The 24,648-nt window shown below is 36.2% G+C and overlaps 1 protein-coding gene across 1 annotated transcript; it reads right to left on the reverse strand.

Moving 5' to 3' along the window:
* Window positions 1-2,960: 2,960 nt before the first annotated feature.
* LOC107779161 (deoxypodophyllotoxin synthase-like) lies at window positions 2,961-11,939 on the reverse strand. Its single transcript, XM_016599520.2, has 3 exons — window positions 11,490-11,939; window positions 10,485-10,809; window positions 2,961-3,408 (listed from the first exon to the last, which is right to left on the reverse strand). The coding sequence occupies exons 1-3, from the start codon at window positions 11,864-11,866 to the stop codon at window positions 3,169-3,171; spliced, it is 942 nt and encodes a 313-aa protein (XP_016455006.1). The 5' UTR covers window positions 11,867-11,939; the 3' UTR covers window positions 2,961-3,168.
* Between the last annotated feature and the right edge of the window lie 12,709 nt (window positions 11,940-24,648).

Below are 24,648 nucleotides of genomic sequence, written 5' to 3' on the forward strand. Positions count from 1 at the left end.
GAATGACCTGAAATTTTGCACTCACATCCCAAACGACACAATAGAACTACTGCAACTCTCGGAATTCCATTTCGACCCCTATATCAAAATCTCACCTATCAACGGGAAATCGCCAAAAATCCAATTTCGCCAATTCAAGCCTAAATCTACTCCGGACCTCCAAAACTCATTCCGATCACGCTCCTAAGTCCCAAATCACCTCCCGAAGCTATCCGAACCATCGTAACTCACATCCGAGCATGCTAACACATAAGTCAACATCCGGTTGACTTTTCCAACTTAAGTTTCCTCAAAAGAGACTAAGTGTCTCAAACCTTACCAAATTCTTTTCGAACCCGAGCCAACCAACCCAATCCCATATAGAACTGATAGACAAAGCAATAAGAAGTAGAAATGGGAGAAATGGAGTGGTAACTCATGATACGACTGGCCGGGTCATCACAAATTATTAATAGTACAGGGACACAAATGACACTTTTTCGATTTCCAAACGAAGCTTTTGTATTAGAGAGAACTTGATTATTTTGTTTGATGAGTTACAAATGGATAGCCCCTGTTATATACAGTTTCCTAGGGCTAGAGAGTAAATAATAATTATTACACAAGGCCCTTATTATTTAAAATTAAGTCCCTTCTCTAGAATTTTCTACATAGCTAGAATGTTCTAAGGATTTTCCTAGCAATTCCACTGGGTTCTAAGGTCTTCAATGAGAAATCTCCATATTTCTCTAGAACTTTCCCGTATGTGCTAGCCTATTTCATATGTAAGCTTTCCATAAGGCAAAAATCGGCAAAATACATAAAATACCACCTAAGCTTGTCCCCAAATCCCCGTTACACACCTGTTGTATACCGGAATAATTTTACACACCCAAGCTTTAAAAAGTGTATCTATGACACACCATTTTAACTACGTGGCAGGCACGTATTTTACACACAAATGAGGCACGTGACTTATAAACATTTTGTCTCTAAAGCCTCATTTGGACCCCACATGTCCAGTTTTTTTATTTTTTTATTTTTAGTCATCCTCTTCATTTTTATGAATCAAGTTCCAGCAAGTTCCTCCGTTGATGCTCATAAAGAACACTTCTAATAATTTCAATAGCTCCTCCTCTAAATCATGAACCTGAATCTCACCCCAAATCCATACAGAGCATTTTTTGCCCTTCATCCTTGCTTAAACCCCAGCCCGCTGCAATCCTAGACCCCTTACCCTTCTTCTGCACCTATCTCTGGCCTTTGCTTCTTTTTTGGGGGTTTAATTTTACCAACTCCAACATAAAATCGTCTTAAGGTTTTTTGTTTTCATCTATTCTCATCTGAATTATTTCTACAAATTACGCAAGACCCAAGAATTAATTATTTTAAATTGTTGTTGTCTGTCGAAATTGGTGTTTGGGAATTAAATTATGTATGTTATATATGTATACTATATAATTATATGCTTTGGTACAATAGCCTTACCGACACAACTTTTTCATATGCATCGGAAGTATCGGGCTAACTTGTTGAGTTCTGACACAAAAGTGACCGAAAATGTTTTTATAAAAAGCATGGCAAATGGTCTCCCTGTAACAAGAGCAGAGGCAGATGGAGTATATAATATCATGGGTTAAATCAAATTTAATATTTATGTAAATCATAAACTACTCTCACTAAAAATATTTTTTTAAAAGCACTTTAAAAAAAGTACTTAACAAAATAAACTAATTTTAGAAGTTTGGCAAAACATGCAATGTGATTTCCTTTGACAGGAATGTAATAACTCTACGTTGGTTCACGTCGGTAGAAAATCTTTAATTCGGGTGTTTAAAGTCAATATGACCATGATTTTTATGCTCTCTTTCTTCCATTACTTTTCTTCTTTTACTTTTAAATATTTACCGATCATTTTATCTTCATGTCGTACCATTTGACACCACTTAAGCTACTTTTATAGTTTGTTTGGCCAAACTTTTTTCTTGGCTAAAAGTGTTTTTTTCTCAAAATTAAGGCGTTTTGGCCAAGTTTTTTTGAAGAAAAAATAAGTGCTTTTGATTAGAAGCAGAATCAGATTTTAAGAAACAAAAAAAGTAATTCTCTCCGGAAGCACTTTTTTGTAAAGCACTTTTGGGAAAAATACACTTAGAAGCAATTTTTAAAAGTTTGGTCAAACAATAATTGTTGCTCAAAAGTGCTTTCCAAATTAATTAGCCAAACACAAACTGGTTCTCACCAAAAGTAAAAAATACTTTTGAAAAAAACACTTCTCAAAATAAGTAGATTTTAGAAGATTGGCCAAACATGCTTCTAGTTATGGAACTAATTTGCAACTTCAGATATTTGAAATATAATCAGTAATCTTCGGTTGTTTGAATTAGAAAACTCAGTCTTGTTGTTCTTTAGAGTTAGTTTGGTTCGTGTGCTAGTTAATGTTATAGATTATAGTGGAGATTGTTTATGAGATGAATAATAACATAGAAAAGTGAACTTTTTATTTATGATGTGCAAGCCTCAAACAGTATTTGTAAGTTATGCACAATTTGAGAAATTTCCAGTGGCTGGTCGAGAAAATGAATTCCAAATTCCAATTACCTGAAAACTAGTTACTCCTGATAAGCAATTTTGTTGCTTCATGTTAGTTAGAATTGTTTTTTGCTTTGCTAGGATACTCTTCAAACAGTGTTATTTTTTTTTTTGGTTTTCCATCCGATGTTTGGTATGCGTATTGGAGCCCGACTATATTCAGATTCACGCCATGTATGACCCCATTCGGAAGAAAGCGCTTCCTGCCAAGGATTTTTTCATACCCAGGGCTCGAACCCGAAATCTCTGGTTAAGGGAAGAGCAGCCTTATCCGCTGCACCACATCCTTGGTGGTTCAACCGTGTTATTCAATATACGTAACAAAAAGTATAACAAATAACAGAAAGGTAAATAGCTAAAGAAAACGTAAAAGAAAATGAACAGAAAGAACAAATCACAAATTGTAATTTTATTGCATATTAGATACTACTGGTACATGATACATGATAGTAGTAATTATCATTTTACTACCCATTAACATTTTAACGTATTTTTTTTTTCCAACACATTTTTACATAGTTCAGCAAAGCTGAATATAGAAGGCACGCAGCAAAAAACGTGAAATTACAAGAAAATATTCAAGTATGCATGTGTAATGGCTCAAACACCACAATAGGCTTTAATGGGATTTTTCTCTTTCCAGCCATCTGTTGCACAGTATTTCAGATATTCAAAGTGATCAAATGACTTGAAATATTGTGGGTTTTCTTCATCAATTAGCTCCTCTGGTATTTTCACTGTCCCACGCATAAATGAGAATAACGCGAGCGAATATTTATCCTCAGTTCCTTTCATAATCACTCGATGCATTGGTGCATATACCCTACCATTGCTCCATGCCTGTCATTTGTAAATTCTAACTAAGAAAATGGTTTTGTTTTAATTTATTTTGATCGGTGAATGGAAAATATTTTTCGAGAAAGTGTGTATATATTGAAAATGTACGATTTAAATTTTGATGAGTTCAATATTTAGGTTCTTATAACTTAATCCAATATATTGTTAAAATTATGGGTTCAAATTTTAAATATATATATATATATAGAGAGAGAGAGAGAGAGAGAGAGTCAAAAATATTTTTCCTCCCTCCAATCGTTACTCTAGACTAGTTAAAAGTATTATAAGTCACAATAACTAAATTTATTTATATATATATATATATATATATATATATATATATATATATATATATATATATATATAATTTTGCTTAAGGCACTACATAATTATAGTAGGTTAGCATTGTATGCATAATTAATTTCTCGAAAATACCCCTAATAAGTGTATCTCAATTTAGTAATACATAAGGGTCTACTTCTAATAAAAGAGTTTAATGGAAGAAAATTAATGTTGGCAAAGAGTGGAAATTTTGTTTGATTAGATGGATAGTATGGGGATATGGTGGAAGAAGAGGAAAAGATAATAAAGAAAGTTGATAAGTTGCTGCGGTGGTGGAGATGGGCAAAATAATGGTTGGGTTTTGCAAGTACAATCTGGCGGCAACAAAATAAGGTTCTTTTTTCCTAAAAAAAAACATCTAAGAAAACTCTCTTTACTATGAACCCTCGACCATATGAATCTTCATCTTCAACACCACCACCATGAACATAGATTCCCCTGATTCTCAAACACAACCAGAAAATTTCACCAATAAATCATACCTTACCATACTTCTCTCTCACAATAGTACACTTTCCCATACCAATCAAACTTACTCACTAAACCCTAGCCTCGATATCCTAGATGAAACGGAGGCATCTACTGACCCTTTAAATTTCATTCCACTATCACTTGAAGAAAAAAAAAATAGACTTTATGCTCCATGGAAACATGCAGTTATTATCAAGGTTTTTAGTCGAAAGGTTGGACACCAATTTCTTCGCCAAAAAATTTATGCACAATGGAAACCGATTGAAAATCTTCCACTAATAGATCTAGGATCTGATTTTTTCCTTCTCAAATTCCAAAAGGAGGAAAACAAGCTTCATGCTTTGCAGGATGGACCTTGGTTTGTTTTAAACCATATTCTCTCCGTCCGTCAATGAGAACCAAAATTTATGGCTTCCGAAACGAAAAATCACATACTCCGCCATATGGTTGCGTCCCCAAGAATTACCTATAGAATTTTATGACCTTGAGATACTGAGAAAACTAGGAAATAAAATAGAAAAATTACTTACAGTTGATACATGCACCTCTACAACAACACGAGGAAGATATGCAAGGCTCTGTGTTGAGGTACCTTTAGATCAACCGTTAAAAACTCACCTCTTTATAGGTATCCCATAAGCAAACTATCCTTTACGAAGGATTAAACATGCTCTGCATTAACTGTGGTCGACTTGCCATAACCAAAGGGCATATTCTTACAAACTCCAACAAAACTCTCCCCCAGAATTATCTCCGTTGAACCAGTCCCAAACTCAAAACCCTACAGACATTCATTCTTTGAAGCTACCCGCTCCATCTAATAAAGAATGGAAAATTGTACAATTTCCAAGGAAATCCATGATGAAAGCAACCGCCACCCAACCAAACAATCTAGCGGCAAAATATAGAGTGAAAATAAGGATTCCGTAGAAAAACAAAAATATCTTTATATTTAATGTATAAAGATATTATACTTACTGGGTATGTTGTTGTTGTATAAAGATATTATACATTAAATATCTCTTTCTCTCTCTATGTTGTGATATAGATAAATTGTAGGGATCAATTTGTAATTAGAAAAAGTTATAATTAGTCGGTTAAAAAGGTAGTTAACACTGTTCTATATAAGAACAATGTACTCATATGTTAGAGACACAGAAATGAAAAATCTTCTTCTTCCTTTCTTCTAGAACCTTCCTCCATTGTAGAGCATCTCATTGCATGTTTCAACTACTGAAGATTTACATAGAATTTGTGTAAATTGACATAGTATCAAAGCAGTGAGACTGAGGATGTTAGCTCCGACGAGAGGTTCGGACGAGTCAGCTGAAGGTTGAAGAAATTCACCGGAGACGAAGCAGAATTTTAGATCGCCATGGCAGGAAATGAGGTAACCTCACTCGAACATAATCATCCTCTATTCTTCAAGCAGCAGATGCACCAGATCTAGTTTTAGTTCCAATTAAACTCACAGGGCCAGAGAATTATGCTCTATGGAGTAGGACAATGAAACTAGCACTTATGGGAAAAGGCAAGCTTAAATTTGTAGATGGAACATATGTTAAAAGTTCATATAGAGGAGAATTAGTAGCACAATGGAAAAAATATGATGCGATTGTACTATCGTGGATAGGAAGCACAGTCTCTAATGAATTGATGCCAAGCATAGTTTTTGCACCTAGTGCTAGGAAAGTATGGAGTGATTTTAAGGAGAAATTTGATAGATGTAGTTTGACTAGAATATATCATCTCAGGTCAGAGATTGCTAGCCTTAAACAAGGCACTGATTCTATGACTACTTACTATACAAAGATGTCAGATCTATGGAGTGAATTAGATGTAGTGGTACCTCTGCATTCATGTGATTGTGAAGAATCAAGGTCTTCAGTAGAACATCTGAGAAATTAGAGACTTTTGACATTTCTCATGGGCCAAAATGAGAGCTACAGCAATGTAAGAAGCAATGTTCTTCTCAAAAGACCAGTTGTGACTGTAAAAGAAGCTTATGTCATAGTGACACAGGAGAAGAGTCAACGTACACTAGGTGTAGTTGACACAAATAGAGATCCATTAACTATGCTTGCATGAAAGGGACATGTTTTTAAGCCTAAGAAGTTTGGACTGATTTGTGAGCATTGTGGCTACAATGGACATTTGAAGTAGAACTGTTACAAAATTGTTGGCTATCCAGCTGACTTTAAAAGCAAAAAGAAACCTCAGCTAGGAGGAAATAGATCTTTTGCCAATGCTACAAGAACTGAAGAAACAGGAGGGACAAACACTCAGTCACAAGGCCATTTCCTCACTGAGGAACTGTATCGGCAGCTTATAGGGCTTCTGAACAAGAAAGGAGGTGAAGAATGCTCCACAAACATGACAGGTATTATGATTTTACTGTCCAATATTCCTCTAACTAGTTGGATAGTAGACTCTGGGGTAACTCATCATATTGCTCATGATAAGAATATAATGAGTGATATAAGACAATTTGGAGGACAGAGAGTTCAATTGCCAACATGAAATAAGGCAGAGATAATGCATACTGGAAATGCTACTATTTTAGGAGGCAAAGTATAAAGGATGTACTGCATGTGCCAGATTTCAAGTTTAATTTGCTGTCAATAGCAAACTCACTAGAGACCTCACTTGCACAGTGAAGTTCTTCCCTGATTTTTGTGTGTTGCAGGGACTTTACAGTGGCAAGGTATTGGAGATTGATAGAGAATCTGATGCTCTATACATACTAAAGGAATATGCACAAGCAGCAGTCATAACAATAGGAGCAGTAATAAAAGAAGAGCAAATACAACTTTGGCACTACAGACTGAGGCATGCATCATGGAATTCTATACAACATATATCATCTCTACAAGACAAGATATGTGCAGGACAATCAAGAAATTGTAGTGTTTGTCCTCTAGCTAAACAGAGTAGATTGTAGTTTTCTAACAGTGTAACCAAGTCTAAAGTAGTTTTCCAGCTGGTTCATTTAGATGTATGGGGTCCTTACAAGACACCTACTTATGATAGAAAGTATTACTTTGTGACTATGGTTGATTATTTTACTAGATACACATGGGTATGCTTGATACAATCTAAGTGTGAAGTGTGTGTTGTATTGAAGAATTTTATTGCAATAATAAAGACACAATTTGACATTGGAACCAAGACCCTGAGATCATATAATGGTACAAAATTTTTCAATGCCAAGTGTAATGAATTGTTGGCTGAAAATGGTATCATACATGAAGTAGTTGCCCATATACTCCTTAACAAAATGGCATAGTTGAGAGAAAACATAGGCACATTCTAGATATTGTTAGGGCACTGAAATTCCACAATGGAGTACCTTTGAAATTCTGGGGTGAATGAGTTAGGACTACTGTATACTTAATCAATAGACTCCCAACACCAGTGCTGTAAGGTAGGACACCATATGTTATGCTCTATGGGAAGCTAGCTATCTTAGATCATTTGAGAGTGTTTGGATGTCAAAGTTTTGCTTGCAGTCTTCCTAAAGGAGACAAGTTTTCTCCCAGAGCAAAGAGAGAATTGTTCATTGGATATTCTGAGACACAAAAAAGTTATAGACTATATGATCTTGATACTCATGTGGTCTTTGTTAGCAGGGATGTCAAGTTTCAGAAGTATATTTTCCCTTTCAAACAGACTTGTAACAACCATGATGAAGAAACATTGTTTTCAACATCTGTTGAGCCTGTTTTTGATCTCAATCCACCTTCCCGGCATACACCATCTACCTCACAAGATGAGAAAGCCACTTTTACACCCATCTTGACAGAGCCTGAAGTAACATTAGAAGGTTCTGAGAATGTTGCTGTTAGTGAAGGCCAAAATGCTTTTCAACAAGTGGAGGAACCAGCTTCCCAGGTGGAGGAACCAGCTCCCCAAAATGACATGTTGATCAACTCACCTTCCCATACTACCATACCTCCACCAGCTCCAATTGTTGAAAACACCAAACCTCACAGACAAACCAAGCAACCACTCTGGCTCAAAGACTAGGTCACCACTAAACTACCAAGCCATAGATATATCCTATGTCCAATCATCTATCTTATACTCAACTTTCAACTGCATATCAGACATATTTTCAAGCTTTTTCTACTTCAGTGGAGCCTACTTCATACAAGGAAGCATCAGCAGATCCAGACTAAGTACTTGCTATGCAACAGGAAATTAAAGCTTTAGAAAATAATCATACATGGAAGATTGTCAATCTTCCACCAAATAAACAGGACATTGGATCCAAATGGGTGTACAAAATCAAGTATAAAGCCAATAGTGAGGTTGAAAGGTTTAAAGATCGAATGGTAGCCAATGGATACACATAATAGGAAGGCTTAGATTATCATGAAACCTTTTCTCCTGTTGCTAAAATGGCGACTGTCTGAATTGTCATTGTTGTTGCAGCATCTAAAGGCTGGCCTCTTTTTCAAATGGATGTCAATAATGCATTCCTACAAGGGGGCCTATGTGAAGAAGTCTACATGTAGCTACCTCAGGGATTTCACAGTCAGGGAGAGTCTAAAGTATGTAGACTGCTTAAATTCCTCCGTGGCCTCAAGCAAGCCTTGAGGCAATGGAACATCAAGTTAACACATGCACTATTACAAGCTGGTTTCACTCAAAGCCCCTATGATTATTCACTATTCACCAAAAGGGATAAGGCAAATATTGTTATTGTATTGGTATATGTGGATGATTTTCTAATATCAGGAAGTAATAGTAGTTTGATTCAGGAAGCAAAGGAGACTCTACACAGCAATTTTAAGATGAAAAACTTAGGAGAACTCAGATACTTTCTGGGAATTGAAGTGATGAGATCCAACAAAAACATTTTACTCAATCAGAGAAAATATGCCTTGCAACTGATCTCAGAAGTTGGACTAAGTGTTTGCAAGCCAGTATCCACACTAATGGAACAAAATCACAAGCTTACCACAGTTGAATATGACAAGCATGCTGGAAACATCAATGATGCAGAGTTGCAGGAAGCAGGCAGCTATCAAAAATTAATTGGCAAGCTATTGTATTTGACAATCACAAGGCCAGGCATATCCTTTGCTATCCAAGTATTGAGCCAGTTCATGCAACATCCTAAAGAGTCACATATGGAAGCAGCTCTAAAGGTTGTCAAATATGTTAAAGGAAGGCCAGGTCTGGGAATTTTACTAAAAGGTGAAGCCAGTGATGAGCTCACAGCATACTGTGACTCAGATTGAGCAACCTGCCCAAACACTAGGAGGTCAGTGACAGGTTATGTGGTGAAACTGGGTGATTCTCTACTGTCCTAAAAATCCAAGAAACAACAAACTGTTAGTAGAAGCTCTGCAGAAGCAGAATACAGAAGCATGGCAATAGCTATAGTAGAGCTCATATGGATGAAGGGTCTGTTGGAAGAATTGGGAAACAAAGTGAAGGAACCTATACATCTACATTATGACAGTAAGGCAGCATTACAAATTGCAGCAAATCCGATTTTTCACGAAAGAACAAAGCACATAGAAATCGACTATCATTTTTTAAGGGAAAAGATCAAGGAAGGAATGGTCACCACTAACTACATTCCCACAAAGCAACATATGGCAAATCTAATGACAAAAGGACTTGCAGCAGCCCAGCACAAGTTACTCTTGGACAAGCTAGGAGAGCTCGATGTATTCCACCCTCCAGCTTGAGGGGGAGTGTTGTGATATAGATAAATTGTAGGGGTCAATTTGTAATTAGAAAAAGTTATAATTAGTCGGTTAAAAGGGTAGTTAACACTGTTCTATATAAGAACAATATACTTATATGTTAGAGACACATAAATGAGAAATCTTCTTCTTCCTTTCCTCTAGAACCTTCCTCCATTGTAGAGCATCTTATTGCATGTTTCAATTACGGAAGATTTATATAGAATTCGATCAAAGAAAATGCATCTGACTCGAAATTCGTGTCACTTAAAATGAAATTATGGGAGCAAGGATTAATAATATTATTAGCAAATAAGAGTGTTTCGATGAAAATTTTGAACAATAAAAACTCAATTATAATGCCTATAGTTGTTGGATTGCCAATATAAGTTAGTTTTAACTAAAATGATTCCCGCTCATAAGTGCAGAGAAAAGTCATGTTTCTCTTGAAAAATGACTTCCATCACATCAAAAAATAATTTTCTCCTGAAAATAATTACCCAAATTTTTATTTTTATTTTTGTCATATTAAACATAAGTCGGACATAAATAAAGTAAATATCTTACCGTGAAAGGCTCACCAGCTATGAATACGACAGTTTTATAAGAGGAGGGATTGAAAGTCATCCAATTTCCATCTCTTGTTTGCATCTCCAAACCTCCTACTTGATTAGTGTCGATGATCCCCATAAATGACTTATCTCTATGAGGTAGATGACCTATGTTTATTTCATCTATTTTCGGGCTTCGATATTTAATGAATCTCATTAAATACATATACGAATTTTTTAGAGGGTCATAATATTTCTCTAAGCCATAGCTTCCCAATATCATTTGAATCACCGCATCGTCCAGTTCAACAATTAATTTAGAGTATGAAATCGTTTCTTCACTGCAAAAGCAAAAAGACAACATAACCAACAATAAAATTACTACTGTAGTAATTAATTATTTACTATAAGAAAATTAAAAGAATTTACTAAAAGAGCTTATTCCATCTTGTAGGTTACCAAAGTCGATCTAGCAATTAGTTTTAAACTTATAATTAAACCATTATATTAGAATTTGAATTTTGGGATTTTAACTTTTTTTTAAAATTTATAGTTCATTTTAGTTACTGAGTTCGTAATATATATTTAATAAATTTACTATTATAAATATATGATCTCAGCAAAAATTATTTAATATTCGTTCGAATACATACTTAATATTTTACTCGACCCTTGATTGTATGTAATTTAAACTCTATTCTTAATAACATATTCCTTAACAACATCAGCTCTAAGGATATTTTCGGTATGCCCCAAATTCCAAAATGTTTTTTTTGTTCTTTCTAAACTCCGGTCAAATACACCCCCCTCCCCCCTCCCCCCATATAAATTAATATAAAGTAAAATGGAGGGAGTAAAAATAATTGAAGAATTAACCCACATAACCGTCCACAGATATAATATATGCATAATTTATATATTATATGTGTATAATTGTGTATAATCAATGTATAGTTTATGTATATGACTAGAAAAAAGTAAGCATTAAATATATGGCCGGCTAATTGTGTAATATAATTACCAAAATTTATCGACGTTGCCATTAGGCCACATCTGCTTAGCGAAATTCTTGGTTGAGCCAAGAGTGCCACCATTTTCAATGCCAAAGTATTCAGCTAGAGGCATGTTAGGGAAATTTCCACCATATCCAAACCCCAAAACATCAGAAGTATTTTGGAGTTTAGCTTCTAAAGGGAGCTGGAACAACTCCTTACAGTGATTGAACATGGCTTCCCGGAGCTCCGGTGACACTTTCTTGTACACTGCCGCAAAGCAGCCATACTCTTCCAGTGCACGTCGGATTTCCTGGGATGTTGATATCCAAGAGGTTGTGCCACTGCTCAAGTTTTCATCAGTGAACTCAATAATGGGAAGCTTTGGTTCTACTTGGGAAGCCATGATTTCTTTTCTTATTTTCCCTTAGGAAAAGTCGCAAGTTTTAATTACTAAGGTTTCTTTCTCTTTCTAAGTCAAAAACAATCATAAGCACACACACATATATATACACAACAACGGCGCAGTGTAATCCCACAAGTGGGGTCTGGGAAGGTAATATGTACGTAGACCTTACCCCTATCTCGAGGGGCAAAGAGGTTGTTTCCAGGAGACCCTCGGCTCAAGAAGGCAACAAGAGACGATATATTAGTACCATCAATAGAATCATAATAAAATAACAGCAATATAAGAAATAGGAAATAAATGCAAAGTACAATAATAACTAGCAGATAAAGCCCTACATCAGTAGATAACCACTAGCATCCTAGAACTAAATCCTAACTGGCTAGTCTCACTCTGGTGCACCGTAGAAATATTCACAACTTCCCCCTAACCTAAAACCTTAATGCTCGACCTCCACAATTCCCTGTCAAGGGCCATGTCCTCAGTAATCCTAAGTCACGCCATGTCCTGCCTGATCACCTCTCCCCAATACTTCTTAGGTCGCCCTCTACCTCTTCTCGTGCCCACCACAGCCAGTCGCTCACACCTCCTCACCGGTGCACGCACATATATATACATATACAAAAACGAGTGAAGTTGGTTCATGAAGTTTTAGCCCCGATGCCCAAGTCTCAAAATTAATTCCAAAATTAAATTTGAGATAAGTTTATCCTACGTTTGGTTGGGATAAAATCATTGTATAACTAATTTCGAGATTACTTATCCTGGATTATAGTGTTTGTTTAACCAAAAAATAGGAATTTCGGTCAAAGCCTATTTTTAGAAGTACTCGGGTTATTGATAATCAAGAAAATCAATATTCTTGCCATAAGAAAGGAAATTATAATATGAAATAGCAAAATAATCAATAGAAAGCAAAAGTAAATGATTGTATTCCAATAATAATCAGAACATGTCCATACAAATGATATTTCTATTCCTTATATAATCATCTCTCAGTACACCGTCTTTTCCCATTTATGATCGAGTCATTATGAGCATTAATGACATTAATTAAATGTTATAATTGGTAATCATAACTGTTTCGTGAAGATTCTATAACGTTTGTAATCATCCATGCTCATTAATTGAAGACTAATGAACCGGTCCTTTTTATTGTCTTGGTTCATTCCACTGGTGCCTCTTTAAATTACTAAAGAGACTCAAGCATCCGTTTCTTCTCGTCTCTTAGACGTTTTGCTCGTACCTATTAAGACTCACGTCTTTTTAAATACTCTTTTCCAACTGTCACTCTTTTAGTTATTTACATGTCTTGCCATGTGTAACGACCCGACTGGTTGTTTTGCTTTCTAGAATCTCATTCCCCTAAATAAGACTTTCTGTACTTGCTTTAACTGATTTATGACTTGCGGGGATGGTTGGTTTGGAATTTGGAAGAGTTTAGATGGAAACCGGAACACTTGATCCCTTAAGGTTGGCTTAAAAAGGTCAAGTTTGACTTCGGTCAATATTTCTAATAAACGGACTTAGACTCGTATTTTGACGATCCCGAAGGGTCCGTAGGAAAATATGGGACTTGGGCGTGTACCCGTAATCGAATTCCGAGGTTTCTAGCCCGAGTAATAAATTTTTGCTAAAAATTGTTAAACTGGAAATCTAAGGATTTAAAGAAATTGAATAATATTTGACCATGTTGGTATCGAGCCCGTATGTTAGTTTCAGAGCCCGATATAGGTCCAATATAATATTTATGTAATGTTTGTGAAATTTGGTGAGAAACGGGACTGATTTGACGTGATTCGGACGTCCGGTTGTAAAAATAGGAATTTTTAATATTCTTAAGGATTTTATGCGTTTTGGTGTTAAATCTGTAGTTTTAGATGTTATTTCGGCGATTTGATTGCTCAATCAAGTTTGTACGATGTTGTTGGACTTGTGTGAGTATTCGGAATGGATCCTCGAGGGCTCGGGTGAGTTTCGGACGTGGGTTGAGAGTGAAAAACACCCTAGTTTTCTGGTGTTTCTAGGCAAAGTTGTCGGTCTCGCAAATGTGAGAAAATGTTCGCATTTGCGAACCTCGCATTTGCGAAGAAAGCACCGCATTTGCGATGAAGCCTGGCTGGGGCAATGGTCGCATTTACGATGTTTTGTCCACATTTGCGAACCCAGCAGGGTCCACATTTGCGACCCTTTTGTCGCATTTGCGATCAAGGCAGAGGGAGGCCCAGTTCGCATTTGCGATCATTTTGTCACAATTGCGACTTCGCATTTGCGAACCTGATGTCACATTTGTGACATCAGAGGCCTAGACACAACTTTTAAATACGGGACTTAGGCCATTTATTTCATTTCACTTCTACACTTGGGCGATTTGAGAGCTTTCAAAAAGGGTGTTTCAACCTAGCATTGTGAGGTAAGTTATTTCTACTTAATGTGAGTCTAATACTTGATTTTTGGGTAGATTAACACACAAAAATTAGTAAAAATCATGGGATTTGAGTAAAAACATAGGGTTTTGATTAAAACAAGATTTTACCACGAAATTTGTTATGGAATGAAGTAAAAATCATATATTCTTGATCATTAGGTTATGGGTAACAACTTCCCTAAAAATTTTCCAGAATCCGGGCACGTGGGCCCGGGGATGAATTTTAGGAATCTTGTAATTTGGATTAGGGAATCACTCTAATGGTTGGGATATGAACTTTTAAATATATATGGATTAGTTTCTATGCTATTTGGATAGTTTTGGAGTGCTTGGCACCAAATTGAGGGTTTGGGCTTAAGCTTGGACCGGAAAGTAGATCGTGAAGCGAGGTAAGTCTCTTTTCTAACCTTGTAAGAGGGAAATCTCCCCATAGGTAAACTTAATTAATACGTGATTTGATTGACGGGGGGTCATGTGCACACGAAGTGACAAGAGTCCGTGCGTGACTACTATTCCTGTTATGTCCCGGTAGTCCTAGGCTTACACCATGCTTTTGTGGGTATTGTTATATGATTATAAACTATGGAATTACATTGATTGAAATCTCGTTGAGAAGGTTATGATTTTCAAGGATTTCAAGTAAATAATTATTTTGAAAGGAATTAAAGAAGCAATTGAGTTGCATTTATACGTAACTGCGTCGCAAGTATATTCCGCGAGCAGGGTGATTATTTTCACTACTCTCATAGGAGCGGGCCGTTCGCCTCGGCAGATTGATAATTATATATATATATATATATATATATATATATATATATATATATATATATATATATATATATATATAGATATATTTGGGCCATTCGACCCTCGACAGTGCACAGTTTACTTTTATGTTGGATCGGGCCGAACGTCCTCGGCGGAAATTGTGTGATAATGGGACCGGACCTCTTATAATCTATATGATTTATTGTTTGAAAGACCACTTGTTTTAAAAGAAGTAAACGCCTAGATTTATTAATTGAAGAGAAGGTTTTCAGTATTATTTCTTATTTGAACTTGTTTCTATCCATGTAAATTGTAAATTGAAATATTGAACCTTATATTATCATATTATTGGCCCTAGTAAGTGTCAAGTCGACCCCTCATCACTACTTCTTCGAGGTTAGACTAGATACTTACTGGGTACATATTATTTATGTACTCATACTACGCTTATGTACTTAATTATACAGGATCTGAGACAGATGCATCTGGCTACCCGTCTGGTGCGCATTCTTAATAGTTGGCCGAGATTCCACGGTGAGCTGCTCACTTCCTATGCCGTTCAACAGCATGATGGAGTCTCTCTTTTATTTTTTACTGTCTATTCTATTTCAGGCAATATGATAGATGTATTCTTTTGTATATTCTACTAGATGCCCATATACGTGTGACACCAGGTCTTGGCACACACATTAGTAGACTATCCTTTTGAGATGTAATCACTTAATTATGACATCATTTGGTTACTTCAGCTTTAAATTTGCCCAAACTATTTATTATCACTGAATGTTTTAAATTTAATCTAAGTAAATGTCGGAAATGTTTTGGTAACATAAATGGAACCCACTAGTTGGTTAAGTTTGGCTTGCCTAACTTCGGTGTTGGGCGCCATCGCGACCTAGATTGGAAATTGGGTCATGACATCATGTCATCCACATAATTAATTCCATGTGTAATATTTATTTTTTCCAATACAGATAGTCCTATACATAATTAATTCCATAATCTCATTTAAAACGGGAATTTTTGCCGCCGTTTCTCACATACCATTATACCCTCTTCTAAACTAATGCGTCACATGTCACTTCCATTTAATGCATGTGACATGTGGTGGTCATCGATTGGCTCTGCAACTCTTCAGCGGGTTCTAGGGTTTTTTTGCGGCTACGTCAATCACGAAGAGACAATTTTTATAATGACGTTTCCATCATTAGCTTTTTTGCATGACGGTTGCTTCTGCATATAAATATATCCTTTGTCTTTACTTTCACGAAAAAAGCTTCTTCAGTGTTCTTTATCTACGTTCTGTTCTTCAATATGCTCTACTTCTCCATACAACTATGTCGTCTTCAAAACCTGATCCTCGAAAAGTTCTCATTGTAGACGAACTTCCCCTTGCTCCTACCAGAAGTAGGAGAGGTGGTAGGTTGCGTAGTTTAGGGTCAGTTTCTGTACGGGGTTCTTCTTATCAACCTAGTTCTACTCCTCCATCATCTTCTAGAACTAGGGTCTTTTTTCACATAGATTTTCTGCTAGTAATAGAGATTCTAGTGAACCAATTCGTGAACCTTCTATTGATGAGATCATCCCTGCTGAACTTTCCTTCTATTCTGATAAAGAATCGATTAGGAATCAAGTCACTTCCATGACTTCTCATGATCGTGCTGATGTTTACCCTTCCTAGATTACTGAGGGTTTGATTTCTGTTGTGCGTAGAGACTGTCATTGGAAATTTGATATCCCAATCTTGGTCTCCAATAAGAATCAAAGGATCACTTCCTTTAAAGCTGGTTTTTCTTTTGTGTATACATATCCCTTCACATTAGGTTTTAGGCCTCCTATTGACCCAGTCATCGTTGAATTTTGCCGTTTCTTTGATGTGTGTTTAGGACAGATTGGCCTTATTGTATGGAGGGTTGTGGCATGCCTTAGGTATTTGGCAAATCTGGCTCAATTACCTTTCACCTTTTACCATCTAATCTATCTCTACTCTCTCAAGTTATTCCGTCATGAGATTTTTACTCTTATGGCGAGAAGTAAGAGAGTTTTGGTTAGCTCTGAAGACGACAAAGATTGTGGCTGGTACGCCCGATTCGTTGCCTCTCCTACAAATGGGTTAGTAGGTGAAGAAACATGCCCTTCCCTGAGAAGTGGAACTTTGCCCGTAAGTTTTTCTTTTAATCTTTTTTTTGTCTTTTTTTTTGTGAAGAATTTGTACTTCTCGTAACTGTTTTACTTTTCTCTTTCAGCAACCATGGGAACTGTTGAGTAGATTCCTAATTTCCGTGGTTGGGTAGAAAAATTGTTAACAATTGTTCATACGGAAGTAAGGTCTTGGAAATACCTTTCAAACAGATTCGGATGGAAAGTTAAAACTCACGGTAACTTTCTCTTTTACTTTCTTCTTTACCTTCGTTCTTATCTTAGAACTTATTACCCATTTTCTTTATTAGGGTTTCCCATTCGGGGTGTAAATGTTGAATCAACTACCGCTTCAAGGCTCTCTATCAAAGGCTCAAGAGATAATCTTGAGTTCCTCGTCAAAAAGAAAAGTTGATAGGCCACAGAACTCTGAAGAGGAAGAGGAACGAGATGAAGGATCATTGGTTCGTAAGCCACAAGCTAGAAGACGAGTCATTTCAGATGACGAAGTTACTCCCCCTCCTAGTTCTATTCCCATGCTTGAGCCCGAGAGTGCTACCTTAGTGAGTCATGATGAAGAGACTCCTGTAGCACCCCATGACCCTACTGAACAACTCTTTTCTCGTGGATTTGATTAAAAAAATCTTGGCTTTATTTCTGAGGAAACTTGCCTCTTTTCCTGTATCTGCTCCAATTGAATTTTAGTTGCCTGTATCTGGTGCTGCTCCGCGCGTGGCTATTTTGACTTCCTCAACTATTCCTACTACTACAGTTCCCATGCTGAAATTGGTTCATTCTAGTAGTAGTAGAGTGATGAAACAAGTTACCATCGAGATTCCTGCAGATGGTAGTCTTTTGAACTAATCTGGCCAAGCTGGCGTATGGTTGAAACCACTGATTGGCCCAGTTGAGAAGGCTAAATTGGAAAGTCACGGTTCTCTAACGTGGATGAATGATATTGTGCACTCATCTTTAAAGGTATAGACTTTGTCTTTTTATTTTATGTGACTTTTCTTTCCTTGGTATCACATTCCTCTTTTCATTATGTAGATCAATCTCATCGGTACGGAGATGATGAAAAGGATTGCCCATAAGGAGCAGGTGATGAATGATTATCACACTGAAGTAGACAATTGGAAAGAGCAGTACGAGAATCTCCAACTTGAAATGGAGGTCTTGGAGGAAGATAACTGTACCTTAGAGCAACAGGTTAAGGTTATGGCAACGGAACTAGCGGTTGAAAAAGCCTCTTCTAATCAGGCGGGCAAAGATAAAAAACTTCTTGAGTCTTTATTTGCTTAGCTTTCACGACCTGAATTTCCTACCGTCGGGACCGTGATGGCGCCTAACATTGAACCCGCTAGGCAAGCCAACGTTACTGATTATTTTACGTTTTCCTTTATCTTTAACAATTTACCAAATGATATAAGAAAATCAGCGGAAATCAAAATGTAGAAGAGCAGAATTTAATTGTTTAACTTAATACTAATACGAAATCCATAATAAAACTCCACCCAGAACTGCTGTCACAATTTCACGGACTGTCTACGAATACTACAAATAGTGGTCTGAACAAGAAAATATGAATCTGTCTCAGAAATAGATAAAATAGAAAGGAAATATGATAGGAGGGGACGCCAAGAACTACGGACGCCTGCAGGACTACCTCGTGTCTCCATTGGACTGAAGGATCCATTTTTATTTGATTATATCCTGAATAGGTGTCTAAAAAACTTAATAGTTCATGTCCCACAGTAGCATCAATTAGTTGATCTATGTGCGGTAATGAAAAGAATCTTTAGGGCAAGCTTTATTCAAATCAGTATAGTCAACACAAACTCGCCACTTACCATTCTTTTTAGGTACCACTACGGTATTAGCTAGCCAATTAGGATATTTTACCTGATGGATAGACCCGATTGTTAAAAGCTTTTGTACCTCATCCTGAATCACCTGGTTTTTGAAGGATACTTGCTTCATTTTCTTCTATTTGACAGGTGGATACGTTGGATCTTCATTCACCTTGTTGGTCATCACCTTCGGTGGTATACCTATCATATCTGAATGCGACCAAGCAAAGCAATCTACGTTAGCTTTTAAAATTCAATTAACTTACTTTTCATCTCTGGACTCAGGTTGGTTCCGATGTAAACTTTCTGTCCGGCCAATGTACAAACAACAACACTGCTTCTAGTTCCTCAATTGTTGTTTTGATGTTTTCATTCTCTTCTGGCTCTTGAATAGTATCAGGCCTTGAGTCTACATCCGTTTGTCCATCTACAGTTGAGGTTTGTGTTGCTGAATCCTCAACTGAATTCTGTAGTTACTATTTTTCATCTACAACGTCATTTTTTATGCTTGAATCTGCCACGAAGTTAATGCTTCAAGAAGCCTGTTGATCACCATGGATTTGTCTTATTCCCCATTGCGAAGGAAACTTGATAACCTGATGTAAGGTAGATGGAACAACATTTATCTCGTGAATACAAGGTCTTCCAAGGATCATATTGTATGCTATGTCCATATCTATCACTTGAAATTTCATATCTTTGACTACTCCTTCTGCGAATGTGGTAAGCACTATTTCCCCTTTTGTAACAACGATTCAGTTGTCAAATCCAGATAAGGTACGTGCTTTGGGTACCTATTTGTCATCAGCTTGCATTTCGTCTACTACTCTTAAAAGAATGATATTTACAGAGCTACCTGGATCAATCAAAACTCGTTTTATATTAGTATCATGTACAAGTAAATATATTACCAGTGCATCATTATGTGGGATCAACACGCCATCTGCTCTACATCATCAAATGTTATATTGTCTTCTTCCAAAACTTGGTGAACTCGCTTCCCGTGGGTGACGATGATTTGTGACACCTTCTTTGTTGTTGTATATGATATGTCATTGACCTCTTCTCCTCCGCTTATGACATTAACTGTTCTTTTTGGTGACGGAGGTTTTGGTGGCTCCTGCCTATTCTTCATATATGCTTGCTTACCCTTCTCACTAAATAATTCGGTTAAGTAACCTTGTTTTAATAAGTGCTCTACTTCACCTTGTAGCAATCTGCAATCTTCTGTTTTATGACCGTGATCATTGTGAAACTCGCACCAGAAATCGAGGTTTCTTCTGTTTGGGTTCGATCTCATTTTCTTTGGCCACCACACTTTATCTCCCATGCTTCTTAAAACAACTGCCAACTCAGACATGCTAACATTGAAACTATAACCACCAATCTTTGCTTTTGAACTTCTGTCATTGTCTCGTATATCTCGCATGTTCGCTCCTTTCCGAACCTAGACGACGAACCCGAATCTCTGTCCCTTGATCTGGAATCATAACTCATGTTTTCTTGTTTTGAACGTGAATCCCTTCATGCTAGTCCCATGTAAGGTTCGTACATGTTCTTACCGGACCATTTTCCAGTTTTTAGACGCCTCGAACTTATTCTTTCATCTCTCCGGGACTGAGTGATAGTGTCTTCTTCTATCCGCAGCTTCGAGCTATACCTGTTGTAAACATCATTCCAAGTTGTTGCAGGGAATTCTCGTAAGCTTTCTTTGAGTCTCTTTGTGGCTTCTGAACTTTTTTATTTAAATTACTGGCAAATGCCATAGCCGCCCAATTGTCGGGTACACGTGACAACATCATTCTTTCACACTGGAATCTATCTACGAATTCCCTGAGTAGTTCCGTATCTCCTTGTTTTATTTTGAAGATGTCTTCCATCCCTTTTTTTAACTTTTTGAGCTCTCGAGTGTGCTTTTATAAATGAATCTGCAAGCTCAGCAAAAGAATCAATGGAATTTTTAGGTAAAAGAGAATACCATGTTAGTGCTCCCTTCGTGAGTGTTTCACCGAATTTTTTGACCAGCACGGATTCAATCCCTTGTTTGGTTAAGTCGTTGCCCTTCACGCCAGTTGTAAATGCAATTATATGATCTCGGGATCAGTTGTCCCATCGTACTTTGGGATATTAGGCATGTTAAACTTTTTTGGAATAGGCAAAGGAGCGGCACTTGGCTTCCAAGGTTGTTGAGAATATTTGTCCATATCCACTTCTTTGATTATGGGTGGAATGTCAGGTATCTGTTCTATGCGATCGTTCTACTCCTTGAGCTACTTCTGCAAAATTAGTACTAAACTTTGTAAATCAGAATTAGCTGGGATACCTGACCCTCCATCGCGAGATTCGCTGGGAGTTCCTCCGCTGCTCGAATTAGCGAGTCCTGAGCGTAGATTCTCTATGGTTGCGGTATTGTTTGGAGGCGGAGTTGGTGGCAGAGTTGGTGGCGTAGTTGGCAACCCACTAACAAAAGCTTGAAGAGCATTGTTGACCTATTCTGCAATTAATTGCTTCAATGCTTCATCGATAGCTTGATCATCCCCATGTTGGTCATTCATATATGATTCAGATCTATCAGGTGTCCCTTCTCGAGATTGTCGAGGAGAGTTTTGTGGTGAAGGGACTGGAGTTCCATCCCCTTGTTGATTTTGCTGATTCAACTGATGTTGTTGATTTTGTAGGTTGTTGTCGTTGACGTTCGACATGATTTTTTAACAGAAGAATGGATTTGGAAAGTGAAAAGATTATCAGATTCTCAGCAACAGAACCAATTTGTTTAACCCAAAAATAGGAATTTCGGTCAAAGCCTATTTTTAGAAGTACTCGGGTTACTGATAATCAAGAAAATCAATATTCTTGATATAAGAAAGGAAATTATAATATGAAATAGCAAAGTAATCAATAGAAAGCAAAAGAAAATAATTGTATTCCAATAATAATCAGAATGTCTCCGTACAAATAATATTTCTATTTCTTATATAGTCATCTCTAAGCACAACATTTTTTTCCTTTCATCATTGAGTCATTATGAGCATTAATGACATTAATGAAACATTATAATTGGTAATCGTAACTGTTTCGTGAAGATTCTATAACGTTTGTAATCATCCATGCTCATTAACTGAAGACCAATGAATCTGTCCTTTTTACTGTCTTGGTTCATTCCACTGGTGCCTCTTCAAATTACTAAAGAGACTCGAGCAACCTTTTCTTCTCGTCTCTTAGACGTTTTGCTTGTACCTATTAAGACTCGCGTCTTTTTAAATACTGTTCTCCAACTGTCACTCTTTTAGTGATCCACATGTCTTGCCATGTCAGCCACATAATTAATTTCACGTGTAATATTTATTTTTTCCAATACAGTGTTATTTTTATCCCTATGGAAAGGTGGGATAACCAAATAACTCCTTAAAGTATTGGTTTCAAATTGAATAGTTATAATTGTGGTTCTCACCAAGTGATTGGTATCTGTATTAGGACCCCGAGTAATCTAATTTTGCTCCACATAAGGCCCGTTATAGGGGAAGTCTCCATACCAGATTTTTTTTATTCTAAAGAGTCGAACCTGAGACCTCTAATTAAAAGTTTAGAGATCCTATCTATGTCAAGCACAATTCTTGGCAATCCAAAAATTGAATAATTTGTGTTACCTCATACATTTAATAAAGATATATCTGGAAAAGTGAATATCTAACTAATAGAGTAATATTTATTAGGGGAAGATTGGATTATATAATGGATTATATACTTATCCTCTTTATTTCTGCGAAAACAGAATAGTGAAATTTTGGATGGAGAAGAATAAAAAAGCGAATCTCCTGTAACACATGAAGTTCAGTATATTAGGTTTGAAAAGTTTTCTTCTTTAATAAAATGCATGAACTTTATCTTAAGATGATTTAAAGAGAAATTAATTAAGGTGGACAATTAAATTTTGGATTAAGTATGCATGTTATTTATTTTCATTATTCTACAGCTTCACAACAAAAGTGAAATCTTAATACTCCTTTGAAACTTTTTTTTTTTTTGGTCTTATCTTTTATTTCCTTTTCTTTGTTATTTGCATGAACAGCGTCTTGTGACAATTTGGCGGTACGTGTTTTCAAGAGTTGGAGTTTCGAAAAGGAATATTCTTTAAATACGACGAAACAACATTACCAAAATATTAATTAAATTATAATATCCTTTAGCTTCCCAAGTGGTCCAAGCTTTCAAGGCTTATGCATGCATACATTATAAGAGGTTTATTTCACATTTAATTTGTACGATAAATTATAGAATTAGTCTAAATTGTCACATCACTCTAAGCTAATTGATTTAATCATTCTTTTTATTTCTTTGTTGGTTCATTTGTTTCAAGCTCGGGGACCTGGTCTAACAATTGATGTAGATGTATCAGCTGATAGTATTTTAATTTCATTGCGAAAGGATTTAAGCTCTTTTAAATAGCTAGGACCCATTTTGGAGTGGTGGTATTACACGTCACTTGGATATGGACCCATTTTGTTGCATCTCTTATTAATTAATTAATTAAGGTGTTTGGTTGCTAATAAATTAAAATGGAATAAGTACCGTGAGTGGCCGGGTTTTTAGCTATTTGCGAACCCATATCGTTAATACACAAAAAAATTTAAGTTTAAATTTAAAATATTTGGCGTAATGAGATAAGAAAGTTATTCATTGAGTACCTTTTTGGCTCCAAGTCTTCTTAGTAATACTATAACTATAAGCAATTTTAGTTAAGTGAGACTGATAGATATAAATTATTCATGTAATTTTATATGTAAAAAATAAGTTTTTAAAATAAAATATGAATAATAATAACCTATCCTTGCGTATTTTCTAACAAATTTCGTAGGAAAAAGAAATTACGAAAAAGAAGGAAAGAAGCTAAAAGACAAGAGAATGAAACAAAGCCACAGTTGCACACATCATGTTCATATTCGCAAATATGGAATATATATATGGGCTTATGGAAAGATACAATTAAAGATGAAAAGGAGCATATTTGTATGTATGGAATCTATATACGCAAAGTCACATTCGAATACATGGAACCTACATTTGCAAGTCTAACCCATGAAGTCATAAATGGAAGCAAAAGAGTTATATATAGATGCATATGTGGAATCTATATATACAAAGGTCACATTTGCATATATGGAATCTACATTTGCAAATCTAACCCATGAAGTCAAGAATGGAAGCAAAAGAGTCATATATGCATGTGTGGAATCTATATTTGCAAAGGTCATATTCGCATACATGGAACCTACATTTGCAAGACTAACTCATGAAGTCAAGAGTGAAACACAAGTGCCATAGTTGCATATATGGAATCTACATACACAAAGGTCACTTCGCATACATGGATTTCACATTCACAAAAGTGGAACATGACAAAAACTACTCATCTTTTCCTATAAATAGCAAGCTATCTTTGTATAAACAGATCCAATCTTAGAAAGACAAGAATTAGTCTTGGTCTTCCTTCTTTGTAGTAAAAATATTTCCTTAGTCTTTTAAATATTTTTGGTCTTCTAAATATCTTTTTTAGCTTTTCTTACTCCATAACGGAGTAATCTCTTTTCGTTGGGATA

The sequence above is a fragment of the Nicotiana tabacum genome, chromosome 20 (genome assembly GCF_000715075.1).
Source record: "Nicotiana tabacum cultivar K326 chromosome 20, ASM71507v2, whole genome shotgun sequence".
In the NCBI taxonomy this organism is placed as follows: domain Eukaryota; kingdom Viridiplantae; phylum Streptophyta; class Magnoliopsida; order Solanales; family Solanaceae; genus Nicotiana; species Nicotiana tabacum.

Excerpts from the sequence above, each read along its gene's own strand:
- LOC107779161 (XM_016599520.2), bottom strand. The coding sequence starts at position 11,866 with ATGGCTTCCCAAGTAGAACCAAAGCTTCCCATTATTGAGTTCACTGAT. Across the intron at positions 10,810-11,489 it reads GGCAACGTCGATAAATTTTG|TGAAGAAACGATTTCATACT; the intron begins GTAATTATATTA and ends TTGCTTTTGCAG. Across the intron at positions 3,409-10,484 it reads TAGCTGGTGAGCCTTTCACG|GCATGGAGCAATGGTAGGGT; the intron begins GTAAGATATTTA and ends TACAAATGACAG.